Source organism: Cydia pomonella, chromosome 7 (assembly GCF_033807575.1).
Source record: "Cydia pomonella isolate Wapato2018A chromosome 7, ilCydPomo1, whole genome shotgun sequence".
In the NCBI taxonomy this organism is placed as follows: domain Eukaryota; kingdom Metazoa; phylum Arthropoda; class Insecta; order Lepidoptera; family Tortricidae; genus Cydia; species Cydia pomonella.
Genome location: NC_084709.1, coordinates 16966245 through 16979355, shown reverse-complemented (window position 1 = coordinate 16979355; position 13111 = coordinate 16966245). Strand labels below are relative to the sequence as shown.

The 13111-nt window shown below is 38.5% G+C and overlaps 2 protein-coding genes across 2 annotated transcripts in view; one reads left to right on the top strand and one right to left on the bottom strand.

The window, feature by feature from the left end:
• Nucleotides 1-13111, bottom strand: part of LOC133519999 (mucin-2-like) — a 127245-nt gene that overhangs the window by 44523 nt on the left and 69611 nt on the right. The window lies entirely within an intron of this gene.
• On the top strand, nt 3591-8203 carry LOC133519998 (uncharacterized protein K02A2.6-like). The gene has a single exon (XM_061854230.1). The coding sequence runs from the start codon at nt 3737-3739 to the stop codon at nt 8039-8041; it is 4305 nt and encodes a 1434-aa protein (XP_061710214.1). The 5' UTR covers nt 3591-3736; the 3' UTR covers nt 8042-8203.

Genomic DNA, 13111 nt, shown 5'->3' with positions numbered 1-13111 from the left:
ATAAACTAAATAATCTCTAAATAATTTTCGGTTTTTTTTTTGTATCTGTTTTTTTTTTTAACATTGTTATTTTAGTTTTATTTTTTGTAATTCAATATTAAGAAACTTTATATATCTCTAAAAATTATAAATATATCGATAAAATATCGATACTAACTAAAGTATTATTATTATTTTAGTTAGTATCGATATTCTCAGTAAATTGTATTTTATAACTGTTGATGTGCTTGTTTTTTGCTTGTATGTAAATTCCATGTTGACGTATAAAAGTGCCCTTGTGGCTTATTTGCTGAATAAATGTTGAAGTTGAAGTTAGTGTTAATGTTAATGGGGCGTTTCGATGCTTATTCTAAACCTGAACTATAAATGGCGCCATATACAGTCACAATGCGGTTGACGAATTTGTATGCAGATTAGCAGTCTTTATTATTTACTAGCCTCTGTTGATTCGTTTTGTCAACATTTTTAAGTGCACATCATAAGGCTCGTTTATTATGCACATCATAAGGCTCGTTTTACAAGCAAATAGTTATTAAATATCATGGGGCCAGTAAGATATTGCAGATCTAAATGTAAATTAAATCATATAGCTTCGTTGCCTTGGTTCTTTTTAGGAGACATATTCTTCATTATTACGTAAAAATTTAAAACTTTCTTCTTAGAGCATTTAACCAACCGGAGACGCCTAGTCTGTAATTTTCTGTACAAAACAGTCTGCCGATTTTTTCGGGGGAGGGCACGTCAAATGTATGGCTATTTGTACGTAACGTACAGATAAACATCACTCCGTACAATAAGTATGACCATTGGCCGAGGTTTTCGACAGAGGGCGACTTAAAAGCGACTCCGGTTGGTTAAATGCTTTGAGACTTTCTTCAATGAGGTGACAATTTGAGATACAGTTTTTAAAACGAATGGTGTATACAATAAACATACATAACAACTAAATACTGTCTTTGATCACTATATTTTTAAAACATCTACATTATCAAACAAACACGCATAATCAAAACTATTAGGTAAAATACTCTCGCTGGTCAGTAAATGAAATTTTTACTCGCACTTGTTTTTTCCCCACCACTAATTCGCAAGTCAACGAGCCGTGCGTTCTAATATTAGTGCGTTACTTAGGTGGAGAACACACGAAGCCCGGCTCTCCGCGACGTTACACGATTAGGGTTTGCACGACGAATCTGAAAGGGAATATGGGAAGATCCGCCGTCCGCGGATCCGGATCTAGATCCGGATAATTTCATACATTTCGGATCCGGATTGCAAACCCTATGCGCGATCAATCATTGTTTCACGTATTAGCGTATGACATTCAAAAAATGTGTGAGCACCAAAAACCGTGCTGTGAAAGAGTACCGGTGCTCAAACGTTTATGCATTTTTGAAACTTGAGTTTGATTTCGAACCTTAAGTAGCTTTTTCCCTGAGCTATTTTAAGGATGCGACAGAAAAGTGCTAAGTTAAGAAAGAGGTTCAAGGACAGCATGGCATGTGAATCATCACTTACACATTCATATAAGCATTAAACTAATTTTACGGTTTTAATCACATTTTTTTAGTCACTCGCGTCACGTACACGCGGCACGCGGCTATCGTGACTACTGCTCATGCACTGTTAGTGCTTGAAAATGAAGACCGGGCTCTCCAAAACATGTCGCGCGAGTGACTGAAAATACGTTAGGTAAACCGTAAAATTAGCTTAATGTTAGTTGTTGTTTTAGCTTAGTGTTATTTGTGTTACTCACGACACTTAAAATTAGATCAGTTTTACAAAGTTCGAGCGACGAGCTTGTCGCTAGACTTATATTGACCGGGATATGGACCGTGATTACGTTTTGAATTGTTTTCGAGCTCCCGATATTGAGAACGTGACCAGTGGTAACGTTAAAATCGAACGCAGCCGATGCGCACGAATGAGGGTAGACCGAGCGCGCTCTACACAACTTTGACACCCACCCGCTATCTTCAATTACCTGCGAGCAAGATGCATGTAACTGGCGTCGAAATATCGGGAGTTCGGAATCAATACAAAAGGTAATCATGTTCCATATCCCGGTCAATATAAGTCTAGTGGAGCTTGTCGCTGCAATGTTTCGTGTATTCTGCGCCTTACCGTGATAAGAGTCCAGTGTAATAGAGTGTAATGCCGTCCGTCATGTTGGCAATTAATTCAAGTCGAGTCATTGCACGCGCAGTCACTGGCCTGGTTAGTGCGGTACAACTCGCAACCCTACTATTGGGCGCCATTGTACGGTCAAAGCTGAACATTATGAATAGGTAGAATATAATGTTATATTCAGAATCAGGCGTGCCTTTATAAAAACCAATTGGGTTTTATAAGGCTGCAAAATAAAATGCAGGCTCTAGAACTCTGAAAAACGTCGCCAGTATTGAAAGCTGACGTAAAATTTTTGAAAATTACATTTTAGACTTTATCTCCCATAATTGTGTAAATGTTATTACCTGCAACTAAAATTATATATTTCGACTAAAATATTAGTGCCATCCCTCATTGCGATCATGAAAGTAAATTAATAACAACGCTCAATGCTCTTTTTATAATTGGAGACTTTGGAAAGGAGAAATGTATTGTCAACAGACTACCACAGGTGTCAGCGTGATATGTAGTATCAGTATTACTCGAAACAAAATATAAACTTAATTTTTTTTACGCTGAATATTCTATACGATAATGACCGACAAATTATGAACTTTCGAAAATGACTGCTTATGCTCCTTAAGTGCGAAATCCGCACACTAAGTAGGTTTACTTAAGGCGTTCATTCGTGCTAAGTTTTTGGGTCAAGCTAACTAAGTGGGCGGGGTCATTGGAAACCGACATGCAATTATTTGACAAATAAATCCAAGTATTGCAACGACCGTTGCGTTTTATAAATAGAATTATAGTTATAGAAGCAATACCAGCCAACCCACACTGATAAGCTGGAAGTTTTTACAGGGGTCCGGTCGTCAGACAGGAAGCGAGTATAATGTGTTAAGTAAGTACATATAACATTTTTCTAACATAAAGGAAGGACGCTTAGCACGAAGCATTTCGTACATTAAACCGCTTGTTCCTAGAGTCAGACGAAGATAAATTCGCTGCCACGATTTCGATAGCCCAGATAGTATGGGTGTTATTTTAAACGTCAACATCTATGAAATTATGACGTGTACTTAACACTTTCACAGACTGGGCTATGAAAATCGTGGCCAACTTAGCTTGTCTGACTTTATGTCTATCGCACGCGCTTAATAATATTGTTGGGTCCCTAGCCAAATGGCAATTGTTTGCGCTAGGATAACGAAACGCTTTGTGTCTCTCTTTATCACTCTTTCATATTATTGCATCAGTGACACTTGCGTTGCATGTTGGCTATACCCTATTCATACCGGTGGTCAACGACTCCGTGAGAGCGGGTCAGCAATATAGTTATGCGTGTGCGATAGAGAGGAACAGGCAGGTCAAAGTACGAAATTTCTCGTACTAAGCGTCCTTTTTTTACCTTTTACAGTGATGAGTTATGAGTCTGTGTTACTGTTGTCTTATGTTGAGTTATGAGTCTGTGTTACTGTAATGACCCAACCTCCTTTCTACTCTTTGGTATTTTAGAACATTTAAATAAGAACATCACTTATGTCATTAATTTTTATTGTCAAAGAAAAGTCTATATAATACATGCATATATTTATTACAAATTGAGTTTATTTTATTGGCGACGAGGATGGACGCCGAACAATTCGCTCAGTTCCTGAGCATACAGCAAGCACAGCAGGAACAAATCTTAAAAATATTAAGTATGACACTTACACATACAGCAACACGGACGGAAGCAGGTACCTCACAAGCAGATAGCAGCGTGACGAGCGCTAACACTACTGCACAAGGACAGCCTAACAAGGTCGCTATTCTAAAAGCTTTTAATATGGACAAATTTAACCCCGACAATTACAGGGTGAGTGACTACATCGATTTTTTTGAAGCCAAGTGCTCAATACACGCAGTAGACACAAATGATAGTCTGAAGAAAGACCTATTACTTAACTGTATGACACCTGACCTTTTCAGGGAACTGAAGACAGCACTTACCCCCAACTTTGAAACCAGCACATACACCGACATTCGTACAAAACTCTTAGACTTATACCGCGTCAAGAAAACGCGATACCGCGCACTCATAGAATTTTGGAGTTGTATTAGAGAAAATGATGAGTCCATAGAACATTACACAAACCGTCTTAAAGCGTTGAGCATAGATTGCGGATACGACGACAAACTACTAGAGCGCCAGCTTCGTGATCGCTTTGCGACAGGCCTTAATCACACGGAACTCGAAACAGATCTGAAACAAAAGTGGCCTAACTTAACAGAAATAATTAATGGACAGACGACCGAGGTGACATTCGCCACATTATTTTCAATCGCACAATCCCGAGAACAAGCCGAAAACGACACGCCATCAACAAACGTTAAAAGAATAAGCAAGAAAGCTAACCACAAAGCTGACAAACAAGAAGCTACGAATTACAGAAGCCCCCGAAAAATACGTTCCAGTCAATGTCTACGTTGCGGCAAGCACGATAAACATAATTTAACAAATTGTCCAGCAAGGAAACACATATGCGAAGAATGCAGCACAGAAGGACACTACGAAAGCTGCTGTATTAAAACTGGCCGAGCATACCTAATCAAAGGCAGACCTAAAGTACCCGGGTACAAAACACAACGTGTGACGAACACCACAGGATCGTCTTCTAATACGAATGACGATTCTTCAGACGACAGTGACATTGAAGACGATCTAGTATGCAACGTCGCTCCAGCACGAAACAGAGACTGTAAGAGAATAGATGTTATTATTAACGGAAAACACTGTACTATGGACTGGGACCCGGGATCAGCGTACTCAATCATAAGCACATCCCTTTGGCGGCAAATAGGTGCTCCAACATTAACGAAAGCTCCTAAATTAAAAGCGTACCATAACTTCAAACTCAAATCAGAGGGTCTCACCGACGTCACGGTGGAAGTCGAGGGGAAACAGAAGATTGTTCCCGTAGTTGTCATGAAACACGCAGATCCGATGCTTTTTGGGTTACAATGGAGTGAGACCTTCGGAATGGAGTTCCCCAAACCTGTGTACTCCATTAAAAACGTAACGCCGACGACTCTACAACAATTAATTGACAGATACAAACCACTTTTCGACGGGAAGCTTGGCAAAGTTGAGGACTACCTTGTAAACATTCACATAAAGCCAGGAGCAGTACCTGTACATCTACCTGCACGACCTATCAAGTTTGGGATAAAAAAAAATATTGAAAAAGAAATAGCGCGCCTTGTGGCAGATAACATTATACATCCCGTAGACCCTAACGTGACACCAGTAGAGTGGGCGACACCCACGGTAAACGTCGTGAAACCGAACGGTGATATAAGAATCTGTGGAGACTTCAGAAGTACGTTAAACCCTGTTTTGATTAAACATTTACACCCAGTTCCACTTTTCGATCAACTACGACAAAAATTAGCACGAGGGAAAATATTTTCAAAAATAGACCTTAAGGACGCCTATCTGCAATTTGAAATAGCACCGGAATCAAAAAAATACCTAACACTATCGACACATCTAGGATATTTTAGGTATAATAGAATGCCTTTTGGAATATCAACAGCGCCCTCCATATTTCAACATTACTTAGACGAATTACTAAGGGACATTCCTAACACAGCAGTGTATTTTGATGACGTTGCAATAGCCGGAGAAGACGTGAAGGAACACCTACGCACACTTGGCGTCATCTTTGAGCGACTACAGAAAGCAGGCCTAAAAGTAAATCTACAAAAATGTTCATTTCTACAAAATCAAATAGAATATCTTGGCCACTCTATAGACAAAAACGGCATACGCCCGACAAAACAGAAACTAGACGCAATTTCCAAAGCTGCGACACCTACCAACGCTAAAGAATTAAGATCATTTCTGGGTCTTGTAAATTTCTATGAACGTTTTATACCACATTTACACGGAATATGCGCTGACCTTCATGAACTTACTGGTAATAGGCAACCGTGGCGTTGGACAGAACATGAAAATCAGATATTCGAAGCCACTAAACAATGCATTACCTTATCAAAACCACTGACTGCGTTTGACGAAGACAGATCAATCTTTCTAGCATGTGACGCTTCAGAAAAAGGCGTGGGAGCCGTGTTGTATCACAAGAATGGGAACACAGAACAACCCATAGCTTTTGCCTCAAGGAAACTTCGAACAGCGGAGACAAAATACTCAGTCATTGATCGCGAAGCACTCGCCATTTTGTTTGGAATCAAGAAATTCGACCAATATTTACGAGGAACCAAATTTACCTTACTTACTGACCACAAGCCATTAATCCATATACTGGGTTCTCAGCGTAATCTTCCCAAAGTAGCAAATAACAGACTCGTTCGATGGGCACTAATAATTGGCTGCTATAATTACGACATATGTTACCAGAAAGGTGAAAACAACATACTAGCCGACTGCCTCTCCAGATTACCAAACTCTGAAACACAGCCTTCAGAAACAGAGTGTGCTGTACATCGCATTGAGTCATGTCTTCTAGGAACCAGAATGACAGATTTACATCTCTCTGAGGATCTTTTGAAGGAGACAACCAGCCAAGACGTCATATTATCAGAAGTTTTAAAATGTATCAAAACCGGCTGGAGAGAAATACACTTTACCAGTGACGTTAAGCATTTCTTCAAAAAGCGTAACGAACTTTCAATAGAAAACAAAATAATATTATGGCAAGGTAGAGTGGTGATTCCAGAAAAACTACAACGCAAAGTCCTTGCATACCTCCATAGAGGCCATCCTGGAATATCAGCAATGAAGGCACTTGCACGTTTCTATGTTTGGTGGCCATCCATTGATGAAGACGTAGACCAGTATGTCAAGAGATGTTGTAGATGCCAACAAAATAGACCTCATTGCCCTGAACTTCCAATCTACTCGTGGTCTATCCCTGAGAAAGTATGGGAAAGGATCCATATCGATTTTGCAGGACCTTTTGAAGGTACTTACTGGTTAGTCTTGAGCGATGCCTTATCGAAATGGATAGAAATTAAACCTATGAAGAATATTACTACATCAAAATTGTGCACTGTGTTAGACGACATATTCTGCACCTTTGGTCTCCCAGAAATAATTGTATCTGACAACGGCCCACAATTCACATCATCAGAATTTAAACAATACTGTAAAAATCAAGGCATTTTGCATATTAGATCTTCACCTTACCATCCAAGAACCAATGGTCTCGCGGAACGCCTCGTAAGGACTTTTAAATCAAGATTTGCATCCGGCACAGAACCCCAACACCAGCGTTTAAGAGAGTTTTTGTTCACGTACAGGATCACACCCCATAACACTACGGGCAAATCACCAGCGGAAGTAATGTTTGGACGTCAAATAAATACGTTATTGTCAAATATTCGACCAAATAAAAGGAGGGAATTACAGTACAAACAAGTAAAGGTCAATATTGAAACCTCAACGAATAAACCAAATTATGCACCCGGTAGTCCAGTATACCATAGAACTCGGCTTGAAAAGTCGTGGCAGCCTGGAATTATAGCAGAACGCAGACATCGCTACTCTTATACTATTTCGACACCACATGGAGACGTCATAAGGCGACACGCTGATCATATTCGACCTCGACTGGAATCGCTTAATAACCCTCCAAATTACCATGAACCATCTCCTTCATCCCCCCTAACAGATATGTTTCGTACGCCCGATGCCACTTCGAGTCCTGGACCGTCACAAATCTCATCCGCCACTCTTAACTCCACCCTGATGAGCCCTCCACACAACAGCTCCACCACTCCTGAAGGTTCATCACACACAGGAAATACGAGTAACAGAAGCCTGTCGCCTGATCCAGATCCTGTATCTACATCGGCAAACCCTACAACGCAGCACCGTAGTCAGCGGGCAACCAGACCACCTCGGAGACTTATAGAAGAGATGTGATCAGGGATGGGGAGGGACGAATGTAATGACCCAACCTCCTTTCTACTCTTTGGTATTTTAGAACATTTAAATAAGAACATCACTTATGTCATTAATTTTTATTGTCAAAGAAAAGTCTATATAATACATGCATATATTTATTACAAATTGAGTTTATTTTAGTTACTGTTGTCTTATGAGTCTTATGTTGAGTTATGAGTCTGTGTTATTGTTGTCTTATGAGTCATCATCGTCTTTGGTTCTTAATGTTCTTATCCAAATACTGACAGGAAAGAAGTGAAGCTAGAAACTTTTGTCAGTTTTCTATTTCATTTCGGATAGTGCTAACGTGGTAGTGGTAAATCCCGATCAAAATATTATCCATCGCCATAAATTATAATGTCATGTAAATGTGATAAAATTACTTCGGTGCGTGTTAAGTTTTTTTATCGTGTTTTCATGCCACATAATTCTCTTTCTCGCGAGGCAAAGTAAGTACATGATATATCAGATATGTGTAGTGAAACTACCTACTTTTACAAAGTACTTCTAAACATCTTATGGACCATGTACTTAATGACGTGCTCACTTTCTGACCCACGGATAGCCTTGATTTTTGTTTTACAAAGCATTTACGGTCAGAAATATTTCACACCTTGATGACCAAATACACGTTAGTTAGGGTTTTATTTGCGAGACTTGTGCTATAATTGGAAAATTTACCGTAAAACAAACTGGGTGTTGACACTACAAACTTGCTAATCAGTGTTTGTATAAAACAAACACTGCAGGGTATTTATTAGGCATACACACAATAAGATATCTTGCGATATCGTTAGCAGTTGCTGCGTACTTTTATCAGTAAAACAATTTTTCGTAACAGACAAAGTACCTATATAGGTAATTGGCTATTATTTGACCCTCACGTTTGACCAGATTTTATACAATTTTTCGTAACAGACAAGTATATAGGTATTGGCTTTTTCTTGACCCTCACGTCTGACCAGATTTTATATAATTTACCTAGTTTGCTCTTAAATAATTGGTTAATTATGCTGATTACATATCACCATTACAAGAATCATAGTAAGTACTTGTATGGCATTTAGAACTTGCCTTATACAGCGTGTATTTTTGATACGACGGCATAACCTAAGGGTAGTTAATTTAGGCTTTAACGAAAACAATTTCATAGGTTTTATAAATAACAGACGGCTTTTATTTTTCCATATAAAATAATTCATCAAGCAATATATTAGAGTCAGATCAAGATAAGTTGGCAGCGATTTTGATAGCCCAGGATGTGCAAGTGTTACATAAACGAAGTTGAAGTTTGAAATAACACTTTCATTGTCTGGGCAGCCAAAATCGCTGCCAACTTATCTTGGTCTGACTCTACTACTTTGTTTTAACTCAAAACGTCGTATTTAACGACGCGACGTCACAACTGTCATAAGTGACTATGATTTACGAAATATATTGCCGCTCAAAAAAAAAAAAACTATTATGCTCTGGTATTTAGTTGACTAAATTTAAATAAAAATCATAATCGTCTTATAGCACTAAAACCTATGTCTAGTTTTAGTATATTTTAATTGGTTCTTATTAAACAAGCAATTCTTAAACGCTCTATCCGATATAGTTATCATTTATATCAAGATACTGCGTTTAAGGGTGGGTGGAGTTAAAGATGAGACACTATCACAGTTGGCAGTTAAGTTAATTGATTTCAGGTCCCTAAATATGCATAGGTCCCTAGGTTTTATTCATAAGCCTTATCAACTGAGACTACGCCATTATTGAAAAGAATGACTGTAATTTCTACAAATAGTCAAATCGTGTCAGCTAATAATAATTCAAATCGTGAATAACAATTCGAGCCGGCATTGATTTGTAAAAAAATCCACCGAGCCCATGTCACACATTTGAAAGGTCACACCTTTATCAGATAAACTTGCAAGTGCAAGGAGGTCGTCTTTATAATAGTCGATAATTGGTGACTACTGGAACAACGTGACGGGCGACTAGGGGCTCTTGCTCGATGTAATATCAATTTGCTCGGTGGCCTTGGCACACTGGTGTAGAGTTTCTCTCAATATTGGGAGCACGGTTAGGTTCCGTCACTGAGCGAAATTCTAGAGAGCTACAACGGGAACTAGTGTTGGGTGCTAAATGGATTTGGTACGGTTTTCGGACACTACTGGAGAAAAGCATCGTGTATTATGTAGGAAATTTAGATATTAGTACGTCTTAGAAATACTATAGGTATCTATTTAAATTTACATAAATTGATTAACCCCCACGATAAGCTCAAGAAAGCTTATGTTGAGGGTACTCAGAGACAACGATATATATATATCATATACGAATACTTACTTAAATACATACATAGAAATCATCCATGACTCAGGAACAAATAAGTGTGCTCATCACACAAATAAATGCCCTTACCGGGATTCGAACCTAGGACCATCAGCTTCATAGGTAGGGTCACTACCCACCAGGCCAAACCGGTCGTCAAACCGGTGGTCGTAAATATTATACTACTTTATTAATGTAACTTACACTAAACTTTTTGCTACCATTAGCGTGTGCATTTGGCTCGTTCTGGTTCGTTGTGGCGAAAGTGAGACGCACAGGCGAACGATTTGATATTTTTTGACTCGGGAATGTAAGTTTGAATTGGCCTCCTTACCCCTATCTATTTGTGTGGCTTGAGTTATTCTCAATTTATTCCATGAAACTGTTTATTTTTTGAGAAATTATAATAATATTTTCAAGGCGTCGTTTAATTTCTCACAGTGTGATATTTGAGATTGGATCACACCAAACAGCTCGGCGCCAGACCAGCGCCGCCCTAACTCATTTGCTTGACTGCTTACAGCGCTTGTGTGACAGCGGTGCTTAAGGGGAAACCAAGGGCAGTAACTGCAGTAAGCGCGCCATCCCCGCGTCGACGGCGAGACGCAAGGTGTGGTGACAACCGTGGGCGGTTACCGCGACTTATCAAAGCCGTGGTTACAGTATGAACTTTCCTACAAAGAATACTGAACGGGTCGGATTCGGGTTGAGGCGGCGCTAGTCCAGTTTTTTGGTGTGCTCCAACCTTATATTTTCTTGATGGTTGTATTTATTTTTCGACATGTGCCTTTACATCTTTGGACTGACACGAAATCTCGGGCAAATTGGAACAAAATGTCATTTCAAATAAACTACTCAAAATTCGGAAAATAACAATGTGGACAGGTAATGAAACTAGCCAAACGTGTTCTTAACTAATTAATACAATATAACCTACAAATCTATGATCAAGTACGGTTTAGTTAATTTGTTAATGGGAAAACCGAGTCGACATACCCGATGTAACATGTCGTGACGCTCATTAAACCACCTCGCCTGAGGCAAGATTTTCGCAACGTTTGTTTAGGCGAAAAAGAATTGTGATTTTGTTTACAATGTTGCATCGCAACTCGCACTGGTTTGTCAATAGTAAAGGCAAACACGGTATTTCCTACCAGGCTTTAAGAACGCATTCCAATGCTATTTTTTTTTAGTTTTGCGTGTTTTAGCACTTACACTTGCTTATTAATGCAATTACATGTATATTAGAATATTATTTCGTCTTTATAAATATTAATAAAATAATAATAATAAATATTATACGACATTATTACACAAATTGACTAAGTCCCACAGTAAGCTCAATAAGGCTTGTGTTGAGGGTACTTAGACAACGATATATATAATATATAAATATTTATAAATACTTAAATACATAGAAAACACCCATGACTCAGGAACAAATATCCATGCTCATCACACGAATAAATGCCCTTACCAGGATTTGAACCCGGGACCATCAGCTTCGTAGGCAGGGTCACTACCCACTAGGCCAAACCGGTCGTCAAAGATGTATTCGGATTTGACAATTCAGTAAAGTTATGATGCGACCTTTATAAATCTAAACATAAAATAAATAAATAAATACAAATTGTCTCCCCGTGCCACGGAACTTTATAAACTACTCAGCTTTTTCCAGTAAATGTGTTGTGGAGTGGGTTATTGCTGCATACATTAAAAAGAGGTATTAGGTATTGGAGTGGGAATATGATTGTAGGACACTAATATCGGTGCTTAAATTTTCAATGTTAGTAAGGGCAGGCGCGGATCCAGCCCTCAAAAAAGGTTGTGGTCACAGCACAGCCACCCGAAAATCGGCCAAGTGCGAGTCGGAGTCCGAACTCGTTCATGAACAATCATGACTCTCTACCGATTTCAATAGACTGAAAGTGTGACATCACAAGGCTATTAGGGGGCTATCTTATAAATTTTTCGCAGATACCCGATTCTCAGATAACGTTTCGCAGGTCAACGTTTCATAGAGGGATTTATTGGTAGATCTAACTTTTAGTCAACATTTGCTAGTCTTGGTTCACATACCGTTCAATTCGCTTTTGTATTAATTAGCAGAACACTGGCAGAACAATTATTGTATGAATTTCGTTTGGCAGAGTAATCTTTTCGTTTAAGGAACTATTAGTAGAGTAATTTTTTTTAAAATATTTATTTGAGTAGGCTAGTCGACAAGTTCAAAATGGTCAAAAATAGGAATAAAAATACTTGAAAAATACCTCATTGGAATTGAAACAATGTCTAGGAAAAAGGTATTCGAATTCGAATCGTATTTTGTTTTTTGTCAATATCTCATAAACTATTAACATTTAACAAATGAAAACAAAAGATTCCCATAGTATTTTTCAAACAGGAAGGGTATGCTGATAGATTCTCATTTGCGCAAAATTGTAAGTATGTCATCTCAATACAATTTTGCGAGATGTGAAGCGTTTAGGATATAAATTGTATGGAGATGATATCTATCAGCGTACCCTTCCCGTTTGAAAACTTATAATGAAGAGAAAATTTTCCATAAAAAAATCCAACTCTAGGTACTCTAAACTCTATTCGTTATAGTTTTAATTTAACGATAAAATAGCCCTTCGCGCCTCATTTTTGGGATGCGCGCGCGGCGTGAAAAAGCGAGTAAGTACGTAACATTAAATATTATTTTAAAGGTAGATTTTTCAACATGAT